Source organism: Falco naumanni, chromosome 1 (genome assembly GCF_017639655.2).
Source record: "Falco naumanni isolate bFalNau1 chromosome 1, bFalNau1.pat, whole genome shotgun sequence".
In the NCBI taxonomy this organism is placed as follows: domain Eukaryota; kingdom Metazoa; phylum Chordata; class Aves; order Falconiformes; family Falconidae; genus Falco; species Falco naumanni.
This window is the reverse complement of record NC_054054.1, coordinates 22,191,820-22,204,545: the sequence shown is the minus strand read 5'-3', so window position 1 is coordinate 22,204,545 and position 12,726 is coordinate 22,191,820. Positions and strand designations below refer to the sequence as shown.

The 12,726-nt window shown below is 39.7% G+C and overlaps 1 protein-coding gene across 4 annotated transcripts in view; it reads right to left on the bottom strand.

The window, feature by feature from the left end:
* The window catches only part of NDST4 (N-deacetylase and N-sulfotransferase 4), a 135,609-nt gene that overhangs the window by 80,327 nt on the left and 42,556 nt on the right, over positions 1-12,726 (bottom strand). For 3 of the 4 annotated variants that reach the window (XM_040584469.1, XM_040584496.1, XM_040584478.1), the window contains one exon: positions 9,395-10,639. In XM_040584469.1, coding sequence (XP_040440403.1) covers positions 9,395-10,375 — 981 coding nt within the window. In that variant the 5' untranslated portion in view covers positions 10,376-10,639. Of the gene's footprint in view, positions 1-9,394; positions 10,640-11,629; positions 11,802-12,726 lie in introns of all 4 variants that reach the window. The other variant, XM_040584488.1, reaches the window with a different exon arrangement.

Sequence of the window (12,726 nt, the reverse complement as noted above, 5' to 3'; positions counted from 1 at the left end):
TTCACAGAAGCTGGCATTACAGCTACAACAGGTGTACCTACTGGACCTTCCTGAGAGGTCCATTAAACACCAGCAAATAATGAAGGGTTTACGCATCACTTACTATTGGTGCTCTTGGTTTTAAGGTGGAGAGCCCTCACATGTGTCTCCACAAAGGGTTGGAGAGTTGCCATTCCAATGATCACAGGTCACAACCTGATGATCAGGTCTAACTAGGCAACATCTGATGGAAAACCGCAATGCATCATACAGTGTTTTATTACAGCTTGTGCTTTCACAGCAAACCCTGACTGCTTTACACGATATTACCTTCTTTTGCTTGGCCAGTCACCAGAATATTATCTGGTGACATAAACGTAAAAGGCAGGATGATTTTCTCATCAAATTTGTTTCTTTGTGTATGCGCTCATGATAATTGCAAAAAATCCCCAAAAATTCTCTGATGCACAGACATTCCCTTCAGCAGTGAAATAACTTTAATACTGTCACAATTTCAAATGTTCAATGAAATAATTCATTTCTTTGTTTATTTATTAAAGTAGCTACACACAGTCATATGAAATCTCCTAAATAAAATAGTTTCTTACAAAGTGAATTTCTCCAGATGAATCAATGTGTTTGTATGCAAAGCACTATTCTCCAACAAACCCTGCTGGAAGCAATATATGACTCATTCTGACTATTCCAAGCTATGCATGACTCACGTTGAACGATGGAGTCAGAAGGTCATTTGTTCTTATGTCTCTGTAAAAGTATTTGGAATCTGTATATGTCTAGAGGAAAAGGAAACCCTTATGAAAATTGTACAGCCCTTTGGGAAAAACCTAAATCTTCTTGTAGTTGAATGTGCAGCTCACTAGAAGCAATGGTCACATCCTAGGTCTTGACCAAAGGCATTTTTTCTGAAATGAAGCAGGAGGTTTGGCTTTGAAGGTTATCCTCTTATCTGGTATTGCAATCTGCTTACGATTTACCAGTTTTGAAGTTCCATGTGCTGACATGTGATGTTTACCTTCAGGAATGATAATTAATAGACAGTGTCCATCTACTGGAATGTAATTTTGCACTAGAGAGGGACACCAAGTCCAGCACTTGAGGTGCAGCTCTTCCTAGGCTCTTATTCTGCCCTCTGCATAAACTGGAAATTGGTAACTTTTACCTAAAAGCCCTTAGATTATTCTGCCTGTATGGAAAGAAGACAGGTGGAGATATACAACATTAGAAGTAAAAGTATTAACTGAAGGCACCTGTGGACATATTCATGGAAGAGACAAAGAAGATCATAAGATTTAATTTGTGTGAGTGTATGTGTATATAGGTATATGTGTATATAGATAGATAGATAGATCTGTCTAAGGATTTTAAATCAGGCATAGGAGAAGATTTGTTTCCCTACTACTTTATGATACAGAAGTGAGCAGATTATAAGATAACTCTTGCTAAATATTTTAAGTTTCACAGTTCTCCTTTTCTCTTTGAGATTTCTCTATTATCTCATCTGTTTGTCCGTCCTTCCATCTATCCACTCTTTTTCTGAACATCGCCCGTTATCAAGTCATTTGAATAATGTCAATGATACTGAATTGAGCTTTTGCTCTAAGTGTTGATTCTTCTGTTTGCATTTGGATGACAAAGGCATATTTAAAGTTACTTAAGTAACACTGCTACTAAAGTAACTGCATTATGTATGGAATTCATGGTAATGTGTTTATTGCTGCATCAAGTGCTTTTAAGGCAATAATTATAACTGCTCTTAAAGTTTGCATTGGATAGCCTTTCTAGAAAGGTATTTGATGGCTTCATAAGTGTTATTTTGCTATACAGGAAACAATTATTATTTCTCCTTTTTAACTAATATGCATTGTCTTAAAACTCAGGTTAATGTAGGTCTCTTGAGAGGCTGATATAAAGCAGCCATGTTTTTTCCCTCCTATGATTCCCTAAATGTTATGAAAATTATTTATATTACATTAAATGAAGCTAAGTTTAATAGAGTACCATGTATATCCTGGAAATATAACCAGTATGATAGAACCTATGACTTCAGAATTATTTTGTAGAAGGGATTAAAAAAAATCAGTACAAATCCAGGAAATTAGTGGAAGTGTAGACAAAGGAATGTGTCACAAGACAGTGATGCTGAACACAGGCTGTGAACACCAGATATTTCTGTATTAGGCCAATGACTAAAAGCCCTGCCTTTTCTATATTTTAAAAGGTATTGTGCTGTTTTCTAAAATTTCAGAACTGTTAATATTTTTCAAAATTAAGTTATATTTAGTTCTTACAGCCAGTTAAAAAGCTGGAAAGACAAAGGGTGATTTTTCTGGGTTTTTTAGTTCACTTGTTTTGTGAAAGATTAAACTTTTTTTCTTGGGGAAAAAAAATCAGATTTGTGATAAGTCTGTGGTGGTTGTACAAACAATATCAGATTGCACTGCTTGGAGTCTTGTAATCCTGCAGACAGAACAGTTTGCTCTCTGGGACAGGAGAACACCGACCGAGTTTCCAAACATTCACAAAAATATTGCTTGGCCCATGTGACAGAGGTAGGCTTTTAATATGGGACACATGGAAGGAACTAGTGAAAGGGCTAGAAAATTATACCTGCTAGAATTTGTTTTCTGGCAAGATTGTATAGAACACTGTCAAGACTTACCATATCTTCAGTGGGAAGATCTCTCATCTGGAAGATGAGAGAACCCCAAATCTATTATAATTCAAGCAGGGTACTTGGATAGACAGTCAATTCGCCAGGCGCCAAGGAGAAAAATAAATGTTTTGCTGATGGCAAGGGAATTGTGGGGTTTAGCTACATCAGTACTGAAATTCTGAATGAAAGAACAGTTTTTATCGAAATGAAAAAAGTATGAAATGCTTTGTGTGATATATCTTGACAAGGCACTTCAGCAGTATTCAACACAAATTATTGCAGAGAATTGGGTGATTCAAGAGACCTGAACAAGGAAAATATTGAATGAACTGTCATCTCTGCTGAAGTAGAATGGAGTAGACACTCCCATTTTGTAAAAGATTGTCTGATTATTAAATATTTCTTATAATGCCTTCTCAGCTGCTTTTTAAAATAATTTTTAAAGTCCTTAAGACCACCCAAAAGTAGGAACTCCAGAATTTTCTTTGTTGTGTTCTTCACTGCCACTCTCAAGTGCTTTAAAAGGTGACATAAGGGCAACACAGCCTATAATGACTAATGCTTGGCCATCTCCTCTAGCTTCCTATGCCCATACATCTTCTGTTTTTAATTTTTCCCTGTATTGTCCATTGGCATGGCTACTTTACTATCAGGAGTTTGTTATTAAAAAAGGCTACGGGGATGACTATAGTATCTCACATTATCAGCAAGGAAGCGATCGCTGTTCACAGCTTCTGCTGAAGTAAAAAGCCACAGACAAATGAACGATAAAAAAAATGTTTGCTTCTAGTGCCTATTTATGGCACCAGGAGTTTCAAATTTTGCTCAAGCACTGAGGATTTTGGATATTGATATGGAGTAAGTTTGGAAGTAACTGGATGCAGTCTGAGGTATTGGGCTGCTGCAACTTCCATCATCATCTTCCCTACAGTTGGGTGTGAGTGTACAATGGGTACAAGAGTAGAGCACCCAGAGAAACGATTCCTAGAAACCTGAGTTAGAAATCCAGGTACCGACTATAATCCTCCCCGACTCTTAATTCTGGTCTTGGCCACTGCTGGCAATTTTTTTACAGAAAACTGGGCGTGTTCCGTGACACTAGATGCCAAATTGTGCAAAGGGATGCAGAACTGCGCTCTTGTCTGCTGTTAAATAGAGCTTCCTCATCCACACGCCTGGCTTGGGTCCATACCACCAACTCCAAATGGTACGAGAGAGAAGGCATTCCAGCAGAACAGAAGTAGGAAAGAGCACTGGTCTACAACAGTTTATTAAATTCTTTCTTTCAAGGGGCATTTAGACTTTGCACAGGCAGGCAGGGAGGATGGTCTGCATGCAGCAGCATGAAGAGCTTTACCCACCCTGTGCCCACCCGCAGCATTATACTGACTATCAATCTGCCAGGGCTGGTGATATGGCCCAGACTTTTCTGATTATCCCACCTGAAAGCAACTGTCCTTGCAGAAAGATCAGAAAAAGCATATGCTGGAGAGATTCAGTTATTGCGCTCAGCCTCCTGCTGAGCCAGTACTCTTTAATTTGGAATTATCAGAAAAGATGCAACTCCAACATGAATTCTTGTCTTTAAAATACTAAAATGAGCAAGAAATCACAGCCTTTAAGTATTCAAGGCATTTTAATGATGGTGAAGGTCAAAGACAAAGTGCAGACTTGTGGAAGTGAGGAGGTGTCAGAGACTAATGTAATTCTTATTTTCACTGAAGTGGACTGAAGCTTAGAGTGGAGAATGCAGATGGGCTGGGCTACTCAGTGCTGCAAGAAGAAGGAAAGACTGCAGTAACGCAAAGGACATACCCAAGCATTGCTCCACCATTTAATTGTATCTCAGAAATCACAGGGATGCTCCTGCCCTTACAGCAGCAATTAGAGAAAACACAGAAAAGGGAAATGTAGCTTTTGGAGAAAAGGGCTTTTAGAGAAAACAGCTTTGTGATACGATGGTGCTGGGACCAGCAATTTCCATTTGATTATCTATCAGCTCCAGCTGAGGGAGAGTGGAGGAAGAGGGAGGCAGGTGACTCCTGAGGGAGTCCACCTGAAAGAAGGCTATAGAAGGGAAGCTGTACCGTAGGGCAAATCCTAGATATAAGAGGAGAGTAGAAAGTAAGTGGCTAATGTGTTTTGTTTTGTTTTGATTTGGTGTTGGGTTATTTTATTTATTTGTTAAGGAGTAAGAGCCTGAGCTTGTCCTGTGATCTTGCAGGGTTTTTTAAATGAAAAATAGAAAGTGTGTTTGCAAAAGGTGTTGAAAAAGCCCAGGTTCCTGAGTTGTGCTGTTGCTGGGTAAGTAGATATTGTACTAGCTCATACTACAGCAACAAAACAAAGATTTCAGCAAGTTCATACTACCTGTTTGGGTAATGCAGCTCTGTTTGTGTTCAGTTAATAGGAAACTTTAAAGGTTTTCTATTCTTTCTGTATGGCAATCCCAGACACGGCACAGCCAGGTGTTTCTATGTTTTGTTTTTTCTGAATTGCTGATGGCACTGATCCTGGACTTGTGTGGCTGGCAACCAATATAATTTGCAAGTACATGAATTCGGTAATTGTGTAAATTAACTGGTGAATTCTTGAGTCTTTTGCCTTCTAAAATTGAGCAGTGAGATAATATATTGGTAGGAGGGAAAGGGCAAAATTAATTTGTAGAGACTTTCTAGGCTCAAGATGGATCTCTGCAAAGCTTGGGAAAATAGCTTTCTGTGGCTCTGCTGAGCTCCTGTTTAATTACTTAGCCACATATGACCTTGCACAACTTCTGTAATACAAGGGACTAGGAGATCTTTTGTGATAAACAGAGCCCATAATAACTCTGTTCTCTAATCTCTGTTTCTCTAGCTGATGCCACCCTTTCTAAAACTATATATATCCCTGAAGCACCTAATTGAGAAATGGCTTTGTGAGGGGATAAAAACATTTGAGTTGCAGGAAGTAATTACATAGGAACACTGTTAGTTTTCTTTTTACGGTCACATACAAATACTGTTGTCAGAAGGTTCCTTTCTAGTTGTGTGTCCTTTGGGTTGGCAGTTGTTATGCGTTTGGTCACTGGAAGGAAACACCTAAGAGGCTGAACAGAGTGGTGTGGCTTAGCTGTAATTTTCATACAATTTAGGAGGTGTAAAACTGTTCTTAATTTTTTTTTAAAGATTAAATATTTTTAAGATTAAGATTTTTAAAATTAAAAGAACTTTTAAAACTCTGAATCCTAGAAGATGCTGTTTGTTGTTATTTTCAAGATATCTAGTGGTGTGGACTACTTTGTTTTTAGCTGGGTAAATGTGTGCAGCATTTGGAGGTTTTCTTGCATGCATCTGGGAATCTGCCACGTATGAAAATGTTTCTAGGGACACAGGTGTGCATGGCACCTTAGGAAAGCCTAACAGAGAGTCTGTGTAACTCTGCAAAATGAACCTACACTGTTTGCAGTAACAAATACTAAGAACTGAAGGAATTGGAGTAGTAGTGGTGTGGCATAATGCAGCAGATTAGACGGTGTTGAGAAGTTATTTCATTACAAGTACTGCTTTATGTGGTTCTCTTTGTTTTTGAAAGCACTGTGTAAATAACATGCTTTCTTTTATATTGGTGATGCTGATGTTTTAAACTTGCATTGCAGGGGGTGGCATGAAATGAGTTTTGAGGTGCATGACATTATAGATGTGGACTGTGGTTTGTTGGGGGTTTTTTTGGTTGGGAGCTTTTTATTGTTTGTTGAGGGTTTTTTTTTTTTGCTTTTTTGGCAGGGTTGGTTGTGGGGGGGTGTGTGGTGTTAAATATAACTGTAATATGTAGTTCAGGAAAGAAAGAAGATAGTCCAAGTTCTGCCACGTTCTTCTTGAACAACATACAGAGTCTGTGCTAATCCCTCTAGCCATCAGAGCCATTCACACTTCCACCCTTATCATACCTCTAACAGACAAGGAAAACCTGCCCCTAAATCTCACCATGCCTCTGTGTGTCAGAAGCAGCCTCTCGCCTGCCATGAAAACACAACCCTCTCTGAGCAGCTGGCTGTAGATGCCGCTTCAAAATGCATGGCAGGTACTTTGCCATCACTTAAATATCAGCCTCTTAAATATTGTCTCCCTTTGCTATTTTTGCCTTTCAAGTAAAAAAAGCTGCTCTGCTTTAAGGGATGAAGACAGGCCCACTGGTTCTTAATTGCTTTCTTCCCCAAGTGACTTGGGAGATTGTTCTCTAACTGGCTGTAATTATCCTTTACTGTAAACTAACCAGAGTACACTCTGATTTCGGCGTTATGTTCATTAGCAAGCATCCCCTTTTGAATGTTAATGTATTCTGGGAATGTCCAGTGTATTAGAACGGACTGATTTGTGTAGCAAGTGTTTGTGAAATACCCTAAGCAACAAATCTGTACTGGGTAACTGCTTTGAAATTAAACCCATGATGTTAAGGATAGAATATCAATCGATGGTCAAGTTGCAGGGTAGATTTATGTGTGAACATAGTCTGAAAGGGAGATAAACTTTTTATTGTCCCCAAAAGAGCACCTGATGGAAAGGTTGGTTCTGAGCCTGTAAAAGACTTCTCCCTGTGGTTGGTGTCTGCAGCATGATCTCTTGTTTGAGGTGAAGAGGGGATTTATCCCATGGGCGGCACTATTGGTAGTTTTGCAATGGAAGTGGGCTACTAATTTAGCACTGGAGAAATGTGAGAAGACTGAAAGTTTCCTTCATACCTTGACTCAATCATAATCCATAAAAAGATAACATGCTGCACACACCTTTAAAAAAATATTTTAAAGAAGTCTGAATCCTAGCAGATGCTGTGTCTTGTTATTTTCAAGATACTTAGCGGTATGGAGTACTCTGTTTTTAGCTGGGTAAATGTGTGCAGCATATAAAAGTGATGCCGAATGTTTTTAGCAGCTACAGTTCTGCCATCCAGCTCCTAGCCAAGCCCCTGGATCTGGAGTTTTCTGCCATGTCTCCTGTAATGAGTAATGAACCATGGCTGCTCTGCCAAGCACAGGTGGAAAGGTTTGCTAGTAATGTTGTCAATCACTGAATAATAAAGGCGGTAACTTGGGGGTTTTCTGCCCAGTGAGATTATTCCGGTCAAAAGTATGATTTGAATTTCCAAGTAACTTTGTGTGGACACTCTTCTTATAGTAATAGGGGGCTCTTAAAGCAACGTAGAATAATAGACTTCCTTAGTGGAGCAAAAAACGTCAGAAAAAGACACTCTCAAGAATGTGCAGACAGAAAGCTATTGCTGAAAAACTTGTTCCACAATTGCCTTTTCAGTTAATTTCCTCTTGTACACAAGCCTTTTTCAGAGCATTTACCATATATTTCTGGAGAGAGAGCACTTTATCACTGAGCTTGTGCACAGTGCTCAGATCTCGAGACACCGGGCACTTGGACTGCTTGATGCTAGAAATCAGCCTTGATGAGCATTCATACACTTGGTTTGGCTATTAGAATTACCCAAACTGTTCTGATGAGCAAAATTGTTTTAATTGTTTATGAGACTACTGCTTTTCTGGGTATTTTGACACCTTTCTTCAAGATCTGGTTGAGGAGGCAGATGAATATAGAAGTTGTAGAAGTGTAAATAAGAATTAAGAAACAAAATGGAAATCCAAGTTTAAAAAGAAAAGGCTTGCTTGTTGCTCATGAAAGCACTGGGGTATTACAGGAAAAAAACCCACCCTGTAGAATAAAGGCTTGAGAATGTGATGTTGCATGCTTAGGAACTTCAATTAATCTCTGAATATGATGATTCCCACATGTGGAAAACTGCAAGGAAATAACTGTCATGCTACTGAGTTCTGCCTATTCTTTCCAAGTTGCATACATTTTTGAAAATTACTCTGAATAAATCTAATATGATCCCTGGATACTACAACAGACTATGAAAATAAGTTTGAGAGCCCCTGAAGAATAGTTGTGGCCTTTTCACTGCATCAGAGGTTTATGTCATTTGCTGAAGTGTAGGCTATGCTTCCATCCCATCACTGGTAACTTTAAATGCTTGCCTGCTAATGAAAATTATCCTGCTAATTCTTTTAAGTCAAAACATGGCTGCAACTTTTTCAGGCTTTTTTTTTTGCTCTTCCTAGTTTTTTTTCCCCCCCCCCCCCCCTAAAATACAGTGATAGTTATGTGAAATTTAAAAAGGAAACCAGCTTCTATTGTTCTGTCTACTTCAGAAATAGTGAAAGAAAGAATACAGAAAATGCCTATAAATGGTATTTTACATATATATGCCACATACATGTGTATATCTCGATGCACATAGGGAAAAATTAATGCAATGTAAAATGTGTTGTTACCTAAAAAATCAGATATCTCAGCAGCAAACTTGCTCCAGAAACAGAGATCCTTTTAGTTAAAGAAGGATCTTTGTTATGTGAGGTATAAAAAGTTTCTGTTGTTACCCAGTTGCTCTGAGAAGCCTTTGAGTAGAACCTATGTAACCAAGAGGCAGCCAGTACATTCACTATATGCATTACTGTATGAGGACATCTCTGTGTCGGCGTATACACACATACATGAAAATGCATCTTTGTATGTATGTGGGTAAACAGACTTTTAAGGTAATCTCAGGTTATGGTTTCTGTTTCTTCTAGCTTCACTTTACCTTCAGCCTTTACTAGGAAATGGAGCTTGCCAGCTTTTTCAAGCTTTGCCTCTTTTTAAATACCCATTAGCACATACACGTATCTGGGAGGCTGTTCCCCGGTTGTTGCCTTACCTTCACATCGTTGATGTTCATCCTCGTTCCCTCTTTTCCAACAAAGATGTCATCTATGTCAACCAGAATGTACCTATCCAAGGACAGTGTGAGCTTCTTCCCTGACAGGAAAGAGATGGCATCAATAAAGATCAGTTTGTGCAACCAGAAGGTCAGGTTGTTTCCAAAAAGGACTCTCTGAATTCCATCATGGAGCCCCAAGTCTTGGATGACGGTTGCATACAGAGCAGCCTTTGGCAGTGCCACAGGGGGTGGTCTGGAGGTCTGTAGTTCGGTTAAAAGCACAGGTTGATAGGTGGAATGGTTAAACTGGAAAACTGTCCAGTCTTCGCCAGGCAGTGGACCCTTCTCAACCCTTGGTGCTTTGGTAATGCGCAGCAGGGGAGACTGGGGGTTTACCACACAGTCTTTGAGGGCTACATTATTGTAAAGATGTAATGGCAGTCCTTTCAGTTTTGTACTCGGGGAGCTGTTCTCGTTGGCTTTATGAAAACCAATTATACTGACACTGTATTCCACACAGTATTTTTCTAGAAGCTCTCTATTCCATGAGTCCATGGATACGTACTTTAAAATATTCTCATATATAACAATTGTGTATTTTCCTCTTCCATTATCTGTGAGAGGTGGAATATCCCCCTTAGCTGGTGCAATGACCATGTGGTACTGAAATCTGCTGGATTCAAGGATGGCTATGATGTCTTGCCCCAGCTGGGAGTACTGGCTTTCCACAAACAGCAGGACAGTGGGATTTGTTTTAGATGGATCAATTGGCTTGGCTGTTTTGAGCTCCACAGACCTGTACGGTAGAATTTTGAGGTCTTCACACTCTGCTTCTCCGGTGGTTTCCACAAGGGCCATTTCCTGCTTGTAGCCAGTGTAGAGGTAATAGGCAGAAATCACGATACTTGCCAAGCAGAAGGTTGCCAGGAGAATGACCAGTGTTCTGAAACTTCTGCGGAGCTTTACAATTAGATTCATCTTTCGCAGGACTTCCAACCTCTGTTGGACTTGGTGCCTTTCTGGTTCTCTCTTCCTAAAGTGCCATCAGAATAAGGAGATGCAGAGGTGCTGATTCCGCTTCCAGGACGTTCATGTGACCATTGCAGTGCATTTATGAAGCTGCCGGGGAGTTTATAAAGCTGTCAGAGCGGGAAGTCAAAGGATCAGGAAAGCTGGAGTGAAAGAGGTGTTCTCTGAATGCAGCAGCTGCCAGTAATCAATGAAGGGGACTCTTAACATTATCTGCAAGGGGATGCAAAACAAGAGTAAATAAAATAAAATCTGTAAAGCAATTAAAAATGCACGTTAATAAAGGCAGTGACTGATACTGGTAATCTGAGTTAAGAGGGAAGTCTATGAACGGTTCAAGGACCACTCAGTGTCACTTGCTTTCTTAATGTGTTGAGATAAGCTGCATTAAACAGCTCTCCCATATTCTTAGGTTATAAAAATAGTCTAAACATAACTTTTTGAGGACATGCATTTCTTAACTAAAATGGTTCATTGCTATTGCAAATGTGAATGACTAAAGATTGCAGGACCAAATTAGGACAAAGTAAATGTTTGTTAAATTTTGGACCATGTTCCATATCAAACTCAAACTACATAAGTATTTTGAAAGGGGCAAAAAAAATCAGTGTTGGACTGTGAAACTAATGAAGCTGAAGTGAGAGACACAAGAGGACTGTAAGGAAAGATTTGTATGGGTTTCTCTCCAGTTTCCATTCTGTACCTGGAGTGATCAGTGTTTTACAGTCTATTCAAGGACTGTCTAGAATCATAAAGATTTTGCATGGATTTTCCAAGTGAATGAATAGGCTGTTAGAACCGCAGGGTGCAGCTGTGTGTGCCTCTGCCTCCGTCAGGGACTGAAGGGAAGTGGTATGTGCCACAAGGGAGTTGAGCGTTGGGTGGGCACATAGGTATGTGCCCTGAGCCATGACAGCTCCAGTTAAATGACAGGGCTTCGGACTGTCCCTGCTATGCTGTATGACTGAAGTAAGAGGTGCTTAAACCTGACTGCCTGGCCAGCTCTGAAGCCTAATTCATGTTCAACCTAATCCATCATTACCCTTCAGCCTGGTAGCTCAACCTAAATTCATGAGAAATTACCATTGGTAACAATAAGCCATATGACTTGGAGGCAATTAAAACTAACTAAATGAACAGCCCATGCTGCTCTATGGATTTAAATAGGAATTAACATCTTTCTGAATTATTTATATTGTTTACCTCTTGGAACAATGTGAGACTGTAAACAAGGGATGATTTTTGAACTGCAAGGAAGAAACACTCTTTCCAGGCAGATACTTGTCAGCTGATGTGTCCTCCTTCATTAACTTGGATTACACTTGTGAGTTTTGTTCTGAAGAGTATTCATTCATCCCAAGCTTTACACCTAAAACTGGAAAATGCTTGTAAGACAGGTATTGAAGAAATTTGTCTAGCAGTATATTTTATGAGTCTGGTATAGTTCTAGGAATTCCTTGACTGTGTCAGTTCAGGATCTTAAAAATAAAAGTGAAACATTTTAATTTGGCTTTAAATGCCTTGTATATCACTCTTCCAGTATTGAAGTACTCCTTTTGGGAGCTTATCAAGAAATGAACAGAATGTTGAAGTAATTGTGAATTAATAGGTCTACTTGCTCATGAGAGGCTTCTTGCTGCTCCCGCAGTTTAGAGAGTGGGAGTTGTTGCTGAGGCTGCTTGTGACTTTGCCAGGTTCAGGTTTTTATCTGCTTTACCCTTCTCAGTTGGAAGCTTGCTAGGGGATTAGTACCCCTGTAGCATGGGCCATTGATGACCTCGCTGTGTCACACAGCACTGGCCAAAGGGTGAGCAAAGGGGGTGGCTTATCCATGGACAGAATTAAACACAGAACATTTTTTCTTATTCCTGTTTAATAATGTCTTATGTAGGAGAGAAGAAATAAAAAAAGACATCACCATTCTCGCTAGGAAATAAAATCATCCTGATAACTGTAAGAGTAGTTGTCCCCCTTTGGTGCTTCCCTTGTTTCGCAGTTCTGTCTGCTTGCTGGGATCTCGCTGCTTATTAAATCTCCAATTAAGATTTTATCAAAAGATAAAACTGGATGAAGTGAAGCATCCTCTGTGAGGCGTGTTCCAGTTTCGGTGATGTTGATGAGTCACTCAGCCCGACTGGGGGTTTATCGGATCAGGAGCATTGCTCTCTGTGGGAACGGTAGCCTCGCTGGGTGGGTAATCTGCCCACAAAACAGCTAATTGCAACAAGCCTTAGTTTTGTTAACATGAGCTAGGCAGGTAGCTTGGAAACAACAATTAAAACCCCCTCTTGATTCTGCAT